We start from the raw sequence: 17,260 nt of genomic DNA on the forward strand, positions 1-17,260 counted from the left end.
TCTCAGATAAAATGTATTTGCAAACGATTCTGAGCTATAATTGTGAAAAACGTTGTGCTATTGTTAAATTTCAATAAAACAATGTCTGACAATGGTATGATCTACTTAATCGGTTTTTAAGACCTCAAGCGAAGCACCATTTAATTAACACTTAATTAATGACAAGCATAAGGAATTAAATTTACCCTTTCTTATTTTCAAAAATATTTTGCGTCATACATTTTAGGCACTCGAAATTAAACTATTTATCAAAAGTGGATTGATTTAAAATTGTGTGAGAAATAAAAAACTAAAATAAATTAAGCAAAAAAGTTTTCTTATGACCATACGTACTACATACGTACATGTTCAAAAATAAACAAACTAAATAATACAACTATTATTTTTGCTTTGGAATAAGCTTTAATGTTTATAATAGAAATTTGTGTATTATGTTGGTGTTTTACTATAACTATAAAAAATACAAAACTTAATATAAATTACTAAGTTGTAATATTACCTTTTCTAATAAATAGTTGCCACATAGTTAAAAGGAATTAATGACTGCTATCTGCAATCACTCCCAAAAATGTCCACTAAAAGCCGAAACAAATGTGAATCGCTTACCCCAAAAACATTCCTATAGACACAAAAAACTAATTATTTAAAATAATTTGATTGTTGGCCCAGATTGCTCAATGGGTTGAGGCTTGATAAGACTGTCTCGGTGTCCGGCAGTTGTGAGAGGGGTTAATCGAGGCGGATCTAGGAGGGGTCAGCCCACGGTTAATGTACTTCAATGACCCCACAACCACGGGTGCATGGGGCATGCGACACTCGGTTGACCACTTTATACACTTTAACCTTGCGACAACCCTCAGCTCAATTTTCCCCCACCCCAACGCCCTTCACTCGTGGGTTAATAGCCTTATCAATTTTGATTTGATGCGTACTTCGACATGAACCAATAGATAGATAGATACTTGTATTACTCGTCCACTGAAAAGACCTAGAAATGGTTTCACAAATGGGTCATCCTGTGCAAACCATCCCCGGAATAAAGCCCACTCCCACCGCCATCAAATTGATTTATGTTTGGGAAGACATGAAAAATGCTTCGGTTTTATTTTAAACATTATTTTGCCATTAATTTGGATTTGGGTTATACGAAACGTGTCTAAATCTTCTGCCTGCCACCCCAAAACATCGACTATTCCCCCCATTATTTTGCATATTTCCGGACGTGCGATGACCCAATCACGGAATAATTCGTATTTTATGACTTTTAGATTTTGATGTGGTTCTCCGTTTGGTTTTTTTAAGTTTTCAAGTGGTAACAGATTGCCAGCACTTGCGGGTAATGCTATTTTTTATAGTAACATACTATTTTTGGAATGTTTCGAGTGCAGAACTATGTGCTCACGTAGATTTTGTAATGAAACCTAATTTTATTATTTGGGTTTACACTCTACTCACCATTAATGCCGCTGATCAGTGGATAGTTACCATCACGGCCGCCAATTAAGTTTTTTAAACCAGTTTCGATCAGTGTTGGGGACGATCGCTCCCTGTCGCTCATTTTTCATAAAAATTTCCGAAATTTTGTGATTATACACGAACAAAAAATGTCTCTTTGCGGGTTTTTTGCTGGCCTGCAGTTTGCTGTAGCTTTTTTTAGTTATTTTTATTTTTATACTTTTGCAACAATAATAGTTATAATGATGTTAATCTCACAACAATAACAATTAATCAGTTATTTAATTTATAACGAACGAAATTTGTATCGTACTTTGATGGTTATTTTGATTTTGTTGCTTAGTTTAGTTATTTGTAGTTTTGTTTTTTGGATCACAATCGAAATTAATTTAATTAAACCTTTGAAAATATTGCACGACTTCCGTTGACGTTTTATTGCTTTGTCTATATATATACGATCTTTCTCTATAGATTTTTACATAGATATTAATATATATAGAGATGTATATAGATATATTTGTATATTATTACTTTTCTGTTGGATTTTTGTTATGCTGGCTATAAATAAAGGCACCGCGAATTCATTCAACAATTTTTTTATGTTTCAACAACAACTTTTGCGAGTACAACAAGAAATGTAGGGGGTTTTCGTTAAAAACTAATTCATGTGGCTGTTAAAAAGTACGTTTCGATGACTTTTTGGTTACTTTTCTTAAGGTTTATTTTTGTGTAATTGAATTTTTTGTTTCATTGGCTAATTAAGCTATTTTTATATCGCTTTTCCTGCTGCAATTGCCGAATGCGTTTAGTTTTCTCTAGTTGCTGTATTTTATTTTGATGTGGCTTTTCTATTTTGTTTTTCCTCTGTGTTTTTTTTGTTGACAGTTTCAGTTTCAAAAACGTTTAACGCTGAAATTTGTTGTTAGGCTTTTTCGTTTATTTTTTATTTTTGTGGCGGCACTAAAAATAAAATCAATTGCTTTTTGGTTAGAGTTCTGCTTTGCTTGGCTTTCTATATATATATTCTGTATTATATATATATATATATATATGTATATATACTTTGTAGGTATGTGATATCTTATTGTACAGTTATAAAGCACTAATATGGCATTTGCAATAGTTGGTCGCCCGGCGTGCGACAGAGATGGCAGATTTGGTGAAGAAGAAGAAGCTGCAGCAGCTTAATTTTTGTGTGTTTTTTCTGGAGAATTTTAGGTATAGTTTTGGGTGAGTGGGCGGCCAGAAACAGAGAGAGAGAGAGAGGGAGACGGCGAGAGAGTAGGCGAAAAACGACGAACGCCCGACAGGGAAAATCGATGAAAAATGTTGACAACAGAAACGCGAACAACAACACCAAAACACACACAAACGCACCGATTATTAAGGATTTTTATTTCAATTTATATGCTATGATGCTTAATTTTTATGTTTATAATTTTATTGAATTTTAAAGGGCTTGTATTATCCTTCTTGTTTTCGGGAAGAGGGTTTTTCTTTTTTAGTTGTACCGTTTATGCGGTGCGTTTTTTTGGTATCCGCGTATCCGTGCGTTTGTATCTCAACGAACGACGCTCGACGTGTGAGTGTTTCAACGTGTACTGCTGTTTTCACTGTAAAAATACGATTCGGTGCCGCTCGGGTCGCTTCGTAAGCGTTTGTGGGTGTAGTAGTTGTACCGCTCTGCCGGCGTCGCTGCCGGCGCAGAGCGCATGTGACAAGCGCCTACGAAAAACCGAAATTCGAAGTTCGAAAGGTCGCCGAATAAAACGCGAAAGAGGCGAAGAGGATGCGGAAGTGGGGCCAACTCTACACAAACCGGAGATGCATTTCCCGTATAAGAGTGAGACAGAGAGAGACAGTGTGGAGAGAGCGCGCAAGAGAGAGCGACCACGGTGGGAGAGAGTGCGCGCAAGTCAGCTGATTGTTGTTTCTATTGTCTTACAATGCTTTTTGCACTATGAACATTACACTCACATTCCTTACAAAATATATATATTTTAACACACATATATCCAGGCATACAAACTTACAAACACGCGCTAATTTTTTTGTTTTCAGAAAATACACATCAATTTTTTTCTACTGTACACTTTTTTTAACTGCTTGGCAGTGACACGTGCTTCTTGCTTAAAGTCTTTAAATTTGAAGGTAAATTTAAAGATTTCATCGTAGTTTAATCTTTGTTTATAAGAGCTTCTCGTTACACTATTTTTTTAACAAATCTTGCTCGTAACAAATTTTGATTTAATTTTAAATTTTATTTTCAATTTTTTGATGTTTTTAGTGTGGCTTTTGTGGCGCTGAATGTTCAACTAACTTCTCGACACGCGCTCGTTTCGTTGCAAAGTGTAAAACACGCTGCCAGAAAAGAGAGAGAGAGAGAGTTCGGCCTAAGGGCAATCTCACAGATACAAATACAATTATGCTCAAAAACACAGATACTCCGCTTAGAATAAATTTCGCTCTCTATTATTGCGATTTTCGTCTCTTTTTGCCCGCGTGTTTTGGCTTTTTATTTTTGGCAAACTTTTTTGTTGAGCGCGCGCAACTCAAAAAAATAAAAAAAGATAAAAGCTGTTATTAATGTAACCGAAAACTAAAACGGAGAGAGAGATAAGCTGGGGCTTAAGTTCAGCTTAGTTACAGCTCGCTGTTTCTCCCAAAGCTTCGTTTACACACTGAGAAAAAATGAACCATTACAGTTATTACGGTTAATATATACAAAATGAATTTCATGAATATTATCATGAAATTATTATTCACATTGGTTATTACACAAGTGTATATCATGCAAATTAAATTGCTTAACATCCACCTTTGAACTGTACTAAGGACAAAGAAACCCCTTTTCATCTTTACAAGAAAAAAATTTAAAATTAGTATTTTATTTCAAATATTAAGGTAAAACAAAATACAACACACTTTATATTTAGTATAATTTAAAATATGACATTTCTGATCTCAATTTAATAAATGTTTTCTCAGTGCAATTCTTCTAATTGCCTTCTAATCATTTGGCCGCTCACTTACAATAGTGCAAAACTTTTGGCATTTTCCACTGCGTCTCAAAGTTCACTTTGATTTTGCGGCGCTCTCGGTCGCTCTCCCCCAAAAGTATCTCGCGGATTGTCGGAGTATCTGAGAGATCGCTGGCGAGCCGGCCTGTGTGCCTCTGCCTGAATTTTTATTTATTTTGTTTCATTTTAATTTACTCATGCAAAAGTGTTGTTTTTTTTTTTTGTTGCTCCTCCTGGCTATTACGTCAATGGAACAAAAACGCTGACGTTTGTAGTTGTTCGAACACGAATATCTGTATCTGTATCTTTGGCCGCAGCTATAGATGTAGATGTATTTGTATCTTTGGCACTGCGGCAACTACAGTGTTCATTTCAATTTTGTTAGGTTCTGTTCTTCTCTCTCTCCCTCTCTGATTTATCTGCCATTCGCTAGTTTCTTTAGTTTTCATTATTTCGGCATTTTTTTGTTTTTTATTTTTTTTTTTTTTTGTTATTATTTCTAACATGTATTCGCGGCGACGTCGACGCCAGCAGCGCTCACGTGAGTTGATTTTATAGCTATGAAAACCTTTTTAATGTGTGGAAAATTTTGTTTGTTTGGTGTAGTTGTTATTTTTTTCGTTGTAATTTGTATAAATAAACACGAAATTGTAGAAACGAGAATAGAACCCCGCGAAAATCGAGAACGCTTTGCACTTTAGAGATTTATGAAGGAGAGAAATGGCATTTAGACCGCCTTGAAATTGGTCTTCAAAATATAAGTTAATGGAGGATAGCATTCTCAGGTAGCAAATGGCTTTTAATAAAACTTACTCTACTTTAAGTATCAGCAAAGCTGATAAGAGCTCACACTCAATTAATTGCCAAGCGTAAACAAAATAATTAAAATACGAAAATCGCTCATCGAACGTAATTTAATAGTTTTTAATTACATAATTTGCAATTATGATTATAATTAGTATTTTATTTTGATTTTAATTAAAACTTACAACTTTTTAACTTATTTTAGACATTAAAGGTCTTTAATAAAATTATGTTTTGAGTTATTATTTTTTAATTGATGTACGTTTAAATAAAAATGCAATTATTTAAAAGCAATGGCTTTCAAAATATTTAATGATTTTTATTGCATTTTACAATTTTATTTAGAATGGCACGTTCGATTAATTAAATGTGGTAAAACGTGAGTATTAGTTTCAATATGTAAATGTATCATTTATTTAGGCAAGTGATAAAAGAACAGTATTTCAATATTGTATATTAAAGGTTTTTTTGTATGGCTTTGAATCAATGTATTTTAATTTTTTAATTTTGGAGCATAAAATTTAATAAACAAACACACATTTTATGCTTATATAGAAAAAAAATAAGTTTAGAACGGATTGATAAACATTTTTTTTCCAAATATTTACTTTGCATATACACAAAATATAAAAATGCGCAGTCAGCTGAAACATATATTTTAGACTACCCCTGATCACGACATTGTCTGACCTTTTTAGTGCCCCCCACAACCCACTGACCTTCCTGGGTGCTAATGAACCAAGAGAGTCCCGCCGCCAACCTTCGACGAGATCAACAACTGATCAACTACAAAGCGCTTCGAATCAGAATAGTTTAACCAAATTTGATGGCACACTAAGCCAAGGGGATTGGTACTATTTCGGCCATTTTGTCGGTGAGTCAGGGCCCAGAAATGCCGCAGACCAGAAACCGAGGGATATATACTACGAGTACAAGTGGAGGAACCCAAAAACTTAATTTCTTCGAACGAAATAGAACGAATACAGCGAAACTGTCGCCTGTCATCATGTGACATGAAGAAGAACTAGGAAGCGGTGGGCAGGAGAAAATCCGAAAGCCATAGAGAAATAAGTCAGCACACAGATATAGATGGATGGTTGGATAGATGGATTCTATGGCGGAAACGTCGTGCCCATTCACAGTTCTCCACAAAACGTGTTCGAGCGTCATAAATTATACCGAGGCTGACCCCCTCTTAGCCAAAGGTCCACCCCCTTAAATTTCCAAATGCAACAATAGAAATACAAGGAGAAATTGTACCCCAAAATGTGTGTGAACGCATTTCCGAACCGAACCAAATATATTACTCTCCTTGGTTCAGATAGTTCCAACAATGTTGCCCATCACAAGATGTCAGGCTGTCAAGGAACCGACGGCGAACACCTCTATATATATCGTTGTATATAGGTACATCCATGTGTGTCTAAAAACTTATTTGCTTTGGCATTTTCTGAAATGTCGCAGGCAGCGAATAATGGATTTCGAATTCGAGGTTTCGAGTGGCAGTGGCCCACCTTATCGGTACCACTGCACATATCACCGTGCAAATATGGGAACCAAAAAATGTCTTATTTTATATATGTAGCGTACACATTCTTTTCTTATCAAAATAATCATCGGTGATCGGCCTTGGACATCCACTACAAGAAGCCAAAAATGCTGCCCTCTATAATGAACTGAAGCCGAGGATAATCGATTTCGAAATTCTTTTAATTAGTGGACATTAACACAAACCTGTGATAGATCTCCTCGGCAGATCATGCTATGGTAGAGAGCATTCCTAATCCTCTATTTACTCCGCTAACACTCGGATGGAGATTACCCATTATCAGCTAACTGCATATACGTATCTCTGTGTGTGTATATACACATAGATCTGAACTACATTTTGCTCTATTTGAAATCTCGCACATTTATACGAAACGAAACCGAACGAAACGAAAAACGGACGACGACGCAAGCGACGACAAGTTGTACAAATTAACGTACAAATGAATGACGGAATTAGTACGTGTGCCCTTTGTTGATCTAGCGAGAATACTAGGGGAAGCTATAGGGGATATAACCCGATGTTCTTTTTACCGGGACGGGGGACTTTCTACTTAGGGGCCCTTTGGCTGGTCTAAAATTTCACTGCGCAAACAAAAATGTCTCCAGAGCAGATCAAGATCCAGATTTCAAAGATACTTAGGAGATATGTACCACCACATGTAGTCTGCCGCTGCTGTGCGGCAATTCATTAGCATCACGCAAATGAATTAATAACACCAAACTACGAGAATATTTTTCAAGTTTCTCCTTTGTCAGTACTTTTTCAAAAACGGGGGACAGGGGTTGGTGTATGCAATCATTGTCGATTTATTTGTACACTTTGATCTATCTGGTTGAATAGATTGCTAGATGCATGGATACACAGACTGATGAATAGAAATAATTATGGTGAAGTTGGGTTTTGCCGCCAATTGTTGTTACGGGGTTAATGGGAAGTCAACAAAAGCAGGTGGCATAAAACGTATATATACGGTAAAACAAAGTTATTATTTTTTTTTATTCTGATAATATGTATAGTATAATACATTTGTGTATTTTTACATTATTCTGTTAAATTTTTGATATTTTATTCTTAAATATTTGGTTTTACTTTAAGTAACATGTGTAATTATAAAGAAACTTTTAAAAATGTTTTTTAATACTTTTCCCCAACACATTCAATAGTGATAAGATTTCATTAAATTTTCTCGCTCATTTCAACAAAATATCGTAAGTCTTTGATAAAAAATGCGGTATTAAGTTAAATTACTATTAGTTAAATAAGTTAAAACTGTTTAACGTTCGTCGGACAACACATTTTGGACAATTTGGAGAGCTAAGACCGTAAGTTAAAAATATTTATTTTAAAAATGCTGCTTAAATGCTAAAGTAAAAAGGTGCTTGCTCCGAATTGACAAAATCGATTTAGCCATGAAACGAATGCTTGCTAGTCCCCTTTCATAGCCTAATTAAAGACTCCACGAAGAACCAACAAGAAGACGGGAAGGAAAACGGGGAAATTTCGTTTTCCTGAAGACAAGTCAAACATTTTTTCAACTAACTCTGGGTCAGACAACGAGAGCAACTACAATATTGATAATTTCAACTGCAGTGAATAATGAGAAATGCAAACAAAAAACACAAAAAAAATCAACAAACTCACAAAAGCTTCAATGCCAAAAAAAGAGGGAATAAGAAGAAGATACCACGTGACGGCAGCTACAAAAGCAAAGCAAACAAAGCATGCACGACTTGGCCACCCACTCCAACCACCACCACCCACCCATTCAGCAACCCACTGCCTCCCACCACCCAACGACCCACTGTTAAACACTCACCCACGCATGATCATTTATAAACTGTCAGTTTGTGCGTCTGTGTGCGTGTGTATCTAACCTTTTTTTTGTTGGGGGGAGGACTAGGAGAAAAACTGGGCAGGAAATGCCCTAAGTGGTAGCTCACGCACTTGGGCTCCGAGGAAAAACCTTCATACTTAATCCAGTTTTCAGACTACAAGATATCCGTTCACAGATTTGTTTTTCATAACCATTTAATTTTACCATGTTTTAAATTTGCATATCCACGAACTCCCTAATTAACACACACTTAAGAAAAAGAAGAAGAACATCATAGACATGATTTTACCCAACTCAAATTATATTCTTGTGATATATATTACATCAATAAATTGGTTTATTTATGATTATCAAATTAGTTCGACTAATATGAAAAAAAAATCACAGAAATGTATTTTTAGAAGCTAAACAACCGTTAAGACTGGAAAATCTAAAACGTTAAAGCAAATAATTTAAACTTCCAACACACCCAAAACTATCGGGTACTCCTACTCTGCTAAATGAAGAAAAACATTTGCCACATGCGTCTTCAAAATAAAAAATAAGAATATAATGCTACCTGAGAAACCATTTTGATTGAGCAATTCTTTTTTATGAACACTTTTTAATTTCACCTTCCACCACCTCCTTTCCACCTCTTTACCTCTTAAATGGGCAATCGTTTTCCGTTTTTATTGGCCAACTGATAATTGAATTAGTTTTTTCCTGCCCCTTCAATTTGTTATCAAACTAACAATAAGATTGGAATATTTCTTATATTTTCGTTTGTATTTCTTCTCCCCTCATTGTCGACGAGAATGTTAATTCAATTAAAATTTTGCGTGTGACGTTGGCAAACAAAAGGCGCGTATTCGGGGCGGGAGAAGTGTAGAAAATAAAAGGGGTGGGGTAAAAACTACGGCCACATAAATAAATTATATTCTCATATACATAGGCTCACCTTGAACTGAGCATTTTTCGTAAACGTAAATTTATTATTGCCAGAGCCAAAGAACAAATAAATTCAAAATCATAGAGAGATAGATAAGTAGAAAGCAAGCAAGACGAGTACACAGAAAAAAGTTGGACACGATTTAAGTTATTTAAAAGATGGTTAAATAATTTATTTGCTTAAAAAATTAGGGTGATGGTAATTTGAGTGTTCTTAAATGAGATAATTAAATATTCGTGTTATAAATGATATAAATGTGAGTAGTCATTTTGGTACATTCCGCAACCAAATTAAATCAATTTAAGATTTTATAAAATACATTTTTAATGTCGAAAAAACCAAATGACAACCAAGTATGACTATAAATAAAACCCTTAAACGGTTTTGTCACTGTACGATTCCTTTCTTGATTGCTTTTGGTTGTTTGTAATGTCTAAGATATTTTACATTTGCGTTATTTCGTGAAATCTCAACAATTTTTCAATTTACTGTCAGGCAACGATGACGACGTCGACGATTTGGCAGAGGCAGAAGCAGAGACAGCGTCAACTGTCAATTAACGGAGCATTAGAGGGGGTGGATTTTTAGGGGGTGGGCTGTACCAGAGTCGGGGGTGAGTGGGGTAAGACATGGGCTTAGGTCTTGTGATTGATCTGTGCGGCAAATTCTTGGTTTTGGGGGCGTAAATGAGCAACCGAAAATGTCTGAACACTTTCCCCGCCCATTTCACTCCCCAGACAAGTGTCATTTACAATGAGTTTTACCCAAAAAAAAAAACCGAATTACAGGAAAAAGTATCAAATCCGTGGAACTGTCAACGTCACCACTTCACACGCTGTTCACCTTTTTTAACTCACAAATACCTCCACACTTCTTTGGGGACTAGCAATCTCTCTTGCCCTTTCACTGTCACTGCTCCTGCCTAATACATCAAACCGAAAAACGACAAAGAAGAACACAAAAATACATGCACTGGAGCAAAAACTGTTAGAAACACAACTAAATTAATTTGATGGGTTAAACTATATTCTTCTGATTTTTTTTTTTATTAAAAATAAGGTTTTTATATTTTAACCAAATTTCTTTTTTATTTCTTGAAAACGTAATACGTGGGTAATAATCTAAAACATTTAAACATTACAACTATTTGCTGATTTCTAAAATAATATAAGAGTAAGCAATGTTCTGGTGGACAGTTGCAATAAATAATAAGCAAGGTACAAAACTACAAATTTTATAACAATTTTCAAGCCATTATAAGAGAAAATACTTGCTTTTCAATAATAATAATAATAATTTTAATACCAACAATCAAAAAAAGCTTTAATAAGTGAAAAAATGAAATTAAATGGTGGAACACTAATTTTAGTTTAAAGTTTTTCCTTAATTTGTAGAAATACATTATTTTATACCTATTTTAGTTACTATTTTTTTACTGTGCCCAAATCGCATTGTTTGAGTTTCGGTTTCATCGGTTCAGCCCTCAAGTGGCGCATTTTTCATCATCTGTTGACACTTTTGCTGCTCCAACGGCAGCAGACCGCAACTACAAACAAAAACAAAAACAAAACCGGGCTCACAAATTGCGATAATAGTGTATTGGTGAATGGGAGGGGACGAATGAGTGAGGGAGCAGGCACTTGAGCTGCAATTCAAAACAAACTCGCACGAAAAACCGCTGAGAACTTCACAAAACAAGAAATATCAACAATGCATTTTACTCCACCACGTGGTTATTTAACTCGGCTTTTCAATTATACTTTTTGCCGGTCCGGTATTTTTCTAGCTGTCTCTATATACTGTATACCTATCTCTATCACTCAACACAGTGGGTTGATATGCTGCAAATATGGGGGCACCACAATTGATTGTTGTGGCTACTAATTAAGTCTGCGTGTGTCAATTTCTTTTAATGGTCTCACTTATTTTTTTCTGTTTTGATAGTCAAATTTTAATTGACATATTTATTTCGGGTATATGGAAATAAAGTAGATCAACTTTTTCTAAAAATTGTATCAATTTTCTCACCCGCATATGTATTATTATTAAATCAGCGGAAACTAGACTAAAGACAAGGTTTTTATAAATGTTGTTGTTTTTGTGTTCTATTTTTCATCTGCACTTTGTTACATAAAAAAATGTTTTTAATAAATTATACGTTTTTTAAAAATCAAAACTTAAATGCATTTTGTTTAATTGACCTTTTTTAAATATTTTGTTATATATATCTATCAAAATTTGGTTTTTAATATTTGCATCATTAAGTTTATAGTACTAGCTATACGGAAACATAAAAAGCTTTTCAAAAGTTGCTTCCAAACTGCTTTTATTTGCAATTTCCATCGGGTTAATAAATACTATTAATTTGACCGCAACGTTAATCTAAAAAAAAATATATAAATTTTGAGACCATCATAGAACAGAAGTATTTAATAACAAAATTATAATTTTATTGCCTCAATTAATTTTGTAATATTTCACAAAATTGTTTTAATGTAACCTAAGACCCACTGTTTTTTTCTTTAACGCTTGTTACTAGGCCAAACCAGTTATTAAAGTTACTTTTTCTATCGATTGAGCTTAACCTTGCGAAAAGTATGTCTCAAGTTAAATCGCGTTAAATAATTTTTGTGTCTCTTCCATTTTTATCTCCCACCCGAAATTGTTAAAATATTTAGCTGAGAAATTTTTTGTGCATTTTTATATTTAGTATACAATTTTATGACCAATATAATTTCCAGTTTCTGTTCTGTTTATTTTCTTGCAATTACACACACACATGGAATGAGACTGACACGAACATACGCACTGTTGTCATAAATATAAAGCTCTTTGGCTTATTGGACATTTTCATTAAATGCTATTCTTCAGCTGCTGCTTTTTCTTCTTCATTATAGTTGTGCGGTGTCTGCGGTGGTTTTATTGTTTTTACTGCTTTTATTGTAGTTTTTGCAAATTGATTGCCTGCAATTTGTATGCGAAAGAGCGCAGCAAAAAGTACCGTTGTTGGATGTCTTTATGGCGCCTTTTAATTGAACCCCATGTCTGTGTGTATGTGTGATGAGCCCAGCTTTATTTTTCTCCCTCTCTCACGTTCTCTTTATTTTTGTGAATAGTGTATATGTTAATTGGGAATTTTATTGGCGTGGCAATAAACGATCGTGATTTTTTGTTGTTGTCGTTTTCTACCACGGATAGATTGATATCTTTTCTTCAAAGCTCGGTTCTCTTTTTGTCTCTCGTTTCCTACAGTGTAATTTACACAGGGAAAAGTAATAGCAAGAATTGAATATTAATCTGAAAAAAAGCATTGTCCTAAATTTTAATATAAATAACTTAACTTTTGTTCTTGATGCAAGTAAAAACTCGAAAATGAGTTTTTAAAAATGTAAGTGCGATACACATAAACAATGTGTGACAAAGTATTACTTTTTATTGCCGTTATTGCAGTTATTTCACATTGTTGAAATCTGAAATATTAAACCCGATATCCCGAAAAATAATATAAAAGCCATATTTTTTTGTATTTGTTCCCGATTGTTTGCTACCCGCAATAGAAGGACAACTTTTGGAAAAGTTTCATGTTGATGGCTTGAAAACTCAGAGACTAGGTTGCGTTGAAACGGACAGAAGGACAAGGCTAGACCGACTCTTCTAGTAATTCTGATCAAGAATATATATATATACCTTGAAATATAATGAAGTGGAAATGACTCCTTCACTGCGTTGCAAACATTTCTGTTGAAATTATAGCACCCTCTGCAAGGGTGTAAATAGTCTACAAAATGTTTAAAAAAATATTCGTAATAACTTAAATAGAATGTAGAACTTTATGAATATTGAATGGATAACTTCTCCCAGTGCATCTCTAATTACACACCCACACACACGAGCCTGACCAGACTGACACACACGCACACTGTTGCAGATTACACCGCAGACCGCTATACATGTGTATGACATAATATTAATTTTTGCAGTCGACGGTGCCGTCGACGCGGCGACTCCCCCATTTCATTTCAAGCCTCTGTCCGTGGACCCACCACTTCCCACCGCCCCCTTTTCGACCCACCTCCCCCCATTCGCATTCTCAATTTGAATGGATTCCAGCGGGTGCAAGCGAGATGGCCTGCTTATTACCGCACTTGATGGCGCTGCAGTTTTGTTTAGATTTCACTGGTTTTCTGGTTTTCGTTATTGCAAATTGACGTAATGGGCAGTGGGAAAGAGAGGGCACAAGAACCAGGAGATGGCAAGAGGCCGAATTGGAATAATCAAAAGAATAATAAAGGAAGAGGGAGAGGCTCAAAACGTTTTGCTGACTTGCCAAATATTTTATATGTATTTTAGCTTAAATATACATAATGCTTGAGAGTCAGTCAAAGCTAAGAAATATTGTGTATTTAAAATTTTGCAGAGCAGTTGAAATCATAATTTGTTTAACGATGACTGATAGCATTTACTCATTTCCGTGAAAGTTTGGGGAATTTTTGTATGAATCTGCACTGACTAAGTACTATTTTATAATTGCAAACTAAAAAGTCAGCTCTTATGCATTATTTAACAAGATTTTCTTAAGCCTTAAAATAATATCTTTTTGTGGCCATTTAAATGTGGCTAATATTGTATTATTTAATTTCATATTTATTCATATTTAACCAGATAAAACCAAGCAATTTTTTTATGGCTTGGAAAACAATTAGCTTTTATTAAATCAAAAAATCAATTATTTATCCCCTTTGTTGATAAATATAGTACAAGTCTTTGATCATTTAAGATCTCCGGTTTCCTGAAAAAGTTACCAATAAGCCTTAGAAAAATAATTTCTATATTTTAATGCTTCTTTAGGTGCTTCTTTTTATAGGGGTTCTAATTATATAGTTGCAGTGCATGATTTATTTGGGTGTCATATTGGGAATTAACAAACCGTTAAAAATAGTAAGTGACGAAATGTCAGAAACGTAGTATATCAGACTGACTTGATAACCCTTTTTTACCGAATACAGGCCTGGCAATTGGAGAATCTAATCTGAAGGCAATTCCATTTATGACACTATGCGGACTGTACCGCTCCCCGATCGATTCAAAACAAACGCCCTGGCATCGCTATACTATATGTTTTTATCATCACGCCACTGACTGTCCAAGTCCACTTCCAATTCCACTTGCAAGACTGACCGACCCCAAAAAACGCCTGACTCAGATTGCTTTGAAATTTTCCAAAACTGCCCAGATGCGTTTTTTTTGTAGTTTATAGGGGGGCGCGTGGCAAGGCTAGGTTAGTCGTGTGTTTAGTGACCCGATTTTGGGAACAGATTAGTGGTACTAAACAAGATAGTGGCTTGTCGATAGGCCTCCCAAACTGCGAAATACAGAGATTGTTTAGGTGTTTGGTGTCAACTATTTAATTTTCGCATTGTCAAAGTTTCCACACCCAAATGCGTGCGTTGCGATCTTATCAGACGGATCAGTGAATGGAAATGGAACTTGGAGCTTCTAACTCAGCCACGAAAACTTGACCATGTGATCGGATCGCAAAAAAAAAAACCGAATTGCAGATAGGGGAGAGCCAGTTTTATATGGAGAACACGTTTGAGGGGCACTCTCTTGAGCTTTTGTAGAGAGCTTTGTCGATCGCCAAGAGAGAAGTTACTAGAAAATGTTAAATATTAGAGTACAAGCAACTTCACAGCGGAAAAAACAGGATCTTTAAATTCAACGTTTTAGTTCTGCCAATTATTTTTTTTAAGATTTTGAATTTAAATGCCAGCTTTAGTAAGCTTTTTCTAATAATCAAAGAAATTATAAGACCTTATTTGCGACAAATACAAACAAATAGTCAAAATTCAAAATATGCGTTTCAACTTAAAAAACTAAAAAAAAATATAAAAAAGTTTCTGCCTTGTTTTATAATAATAAATATTCATAATAAAATTAAATGACAAGTGTCTTGCATTTATTTCTAAAAGTCACAGAATAAAAGGCGTTTATTACATGGTCGGGTTTATCAGGCTCATTTTCTAAACGTGAGCGATGAATGGCAACTGTGTGCTTTTGCCGTAAACGCTTACAATTAAACTCGCCCTCTGGCTCCATCACCACCATAATCATCATAATCACCAGCCACACAGCCACAACTCACTTTTTATGCGGCCTAACTATATCATGAGGGTAAATATTTATAGTCGCCTGGTAACCTCGTCTTTCCTTTTCTCCTGATAACGAATCCGGCGACACGATGACAGTGCAATTGATTGTGATTGTGGGATGGCGACAACTGGCGACGACGACGTCGTCGTTTCTATTTCACCAATTCTGGACAGCAGTTCATCATGGCAACCGAAGAATTCTTAGTGGGAATGGACTTTAAAAATCCATGGTATTTTATCGAGCTTCCCAACATTTGATTAGTCTGATATCAAAGACCGTAAATGCCGACGCAAGATCCAACGGGGTCAGTTGTTGGGGTGTATCGAAGTGCTATGCATATCGAACGCAGGTGATCGGGTGGGTATAAAGGGCTTATCTCGGGGGAAGTCGTTTGGTGGAGTGGTTAAGTAGCCGGGGCTGGGAAGGGGATTTCCTGGAGGTAATAGTCGGCATCTGGACTGCACTAATTAATGACAGCATACTGTGTAAATTCTGAATTATTTATTCGCCAGAAAGTACAGTGAGCTGTTACAGTGTGGCACTACATGAAATAACTATTTCAAATCATGGCTCGTTGTTAAATAAAAAGCATGACACTACCTTACACAAAGCATGATACTTAAATAATAAAAATGAATCTCGATGACAGCAATTTCACTTTTATTGTTTCTGATAACAACAAAAATATACTTTTTAAAAATTTGCTCTTAGAAATGGTAAGAAAATAAAAAACTTAATTCTGTGGGACATGTTTAACTTGTATATCATATAGCAAAAGTTAAAACATTAAAACAATTAAAATTTTGTTTTTGAGGCGTTGCTTTTTTAAAACGCATAAGTGGAAAAAATGTTCTTTATTTTTGAAATTTAATAGGTAAATTTCGAAGCTCTTGGATAAATTTTTAGGTCTTTTTAAAGTTCAAGAGTTTTCTGTGATCCACTATATGTAGTGACGTATCACTTAAAACCCGAAAGCAATTACCGACTATAGCCACCTCCCGCTAAAATTATTTTGCGTTTGTTTAAGGCTTCGCCGCATGGCAAACAAAAAATCACCGTATAAATAAAAAAAAAAACATAAAAAAAAAATAAAAAAAAACAATTTGTAGCAATCAGAAGACAAAATCAAATAATATGTCACATGGGGGGCTTAGCCCCAGGAAAAAAAAAACATGCAAAAGCTTACTATCACACGCCCACCCATCGCTCTCTCACCCTCAATCGCTCTCTCTTATTCCCCCTTAAAGTGTGAGTGAGAGGCAGAGCAAACAAAACCGATTCGCACTCTCACTAGTGCACGTGTTTCTTTTCTTTTGTTGTTTTAAGAGATGGATAGAGGGGAAAGGAGGGGACAGGTGCTTACATACTTAGGCACTTACCTCGCACGGATAAATCCATAATATTCTCCCTGGGTTCGCTCATTGCACGCTCTCCCTCTATCGATTGTCAATCCTAAAAAACGATTACCGATTCACACGGTCGCAGCAACAACGCGTAACTGAAACTATTTTCGA

General features: G+C 35.1%; 1 protein-coding gene across 9 annotated transcripts in view; it reads right to left on the minus strand.

Annotated features, from left to right (window-relative positions):
- The window catches only part of LOC128258829 (hepatic leukemia factor), a 56,446-nt gene extending 39,186 nt beyond the window's left edge, over window positions 1-17,260 (minus strand). For 2 of the 9 annotated variants that reach the window (XM_052990755.1, XM_052990750.1), the window contains exon 1: window positions 1,456-3,461. In XM_052990755.1, coding sequence (XP_052846715.1) covers window positions 1,456-1,558 — 103 coding nt within the window. In that variant the 5' untranslated portion in view covers window positions 1,559-3,461. Of the gene's footprint in view, window positions 1-1,455; window positions 3,462-3,488; window positions 3,754-17,125 lie in introns of those variants that run through there. The other 7 variants (XM_052990747.1, XM_052990749.1, XM_052990748.1 and 4 more) reach the window with 7 other exon arrangements.

This window comes from Drosophila gunungcola (genome assembly GCF_025200985.1).
Source record: "Drosophila gunungcola strain Sukarami chromosome 3L unlocalized genomic scaffold, Dgunungcola_SK_2 000003F, whole genome shotgun sequence".
In the NCBI taxonomy this organism is placed as follows: Eukaryota; Metazoa; Arthropoda; class Insecta; order Diptera; family Drosophilidae; genus Drosophila; species Drosophila gunungcola.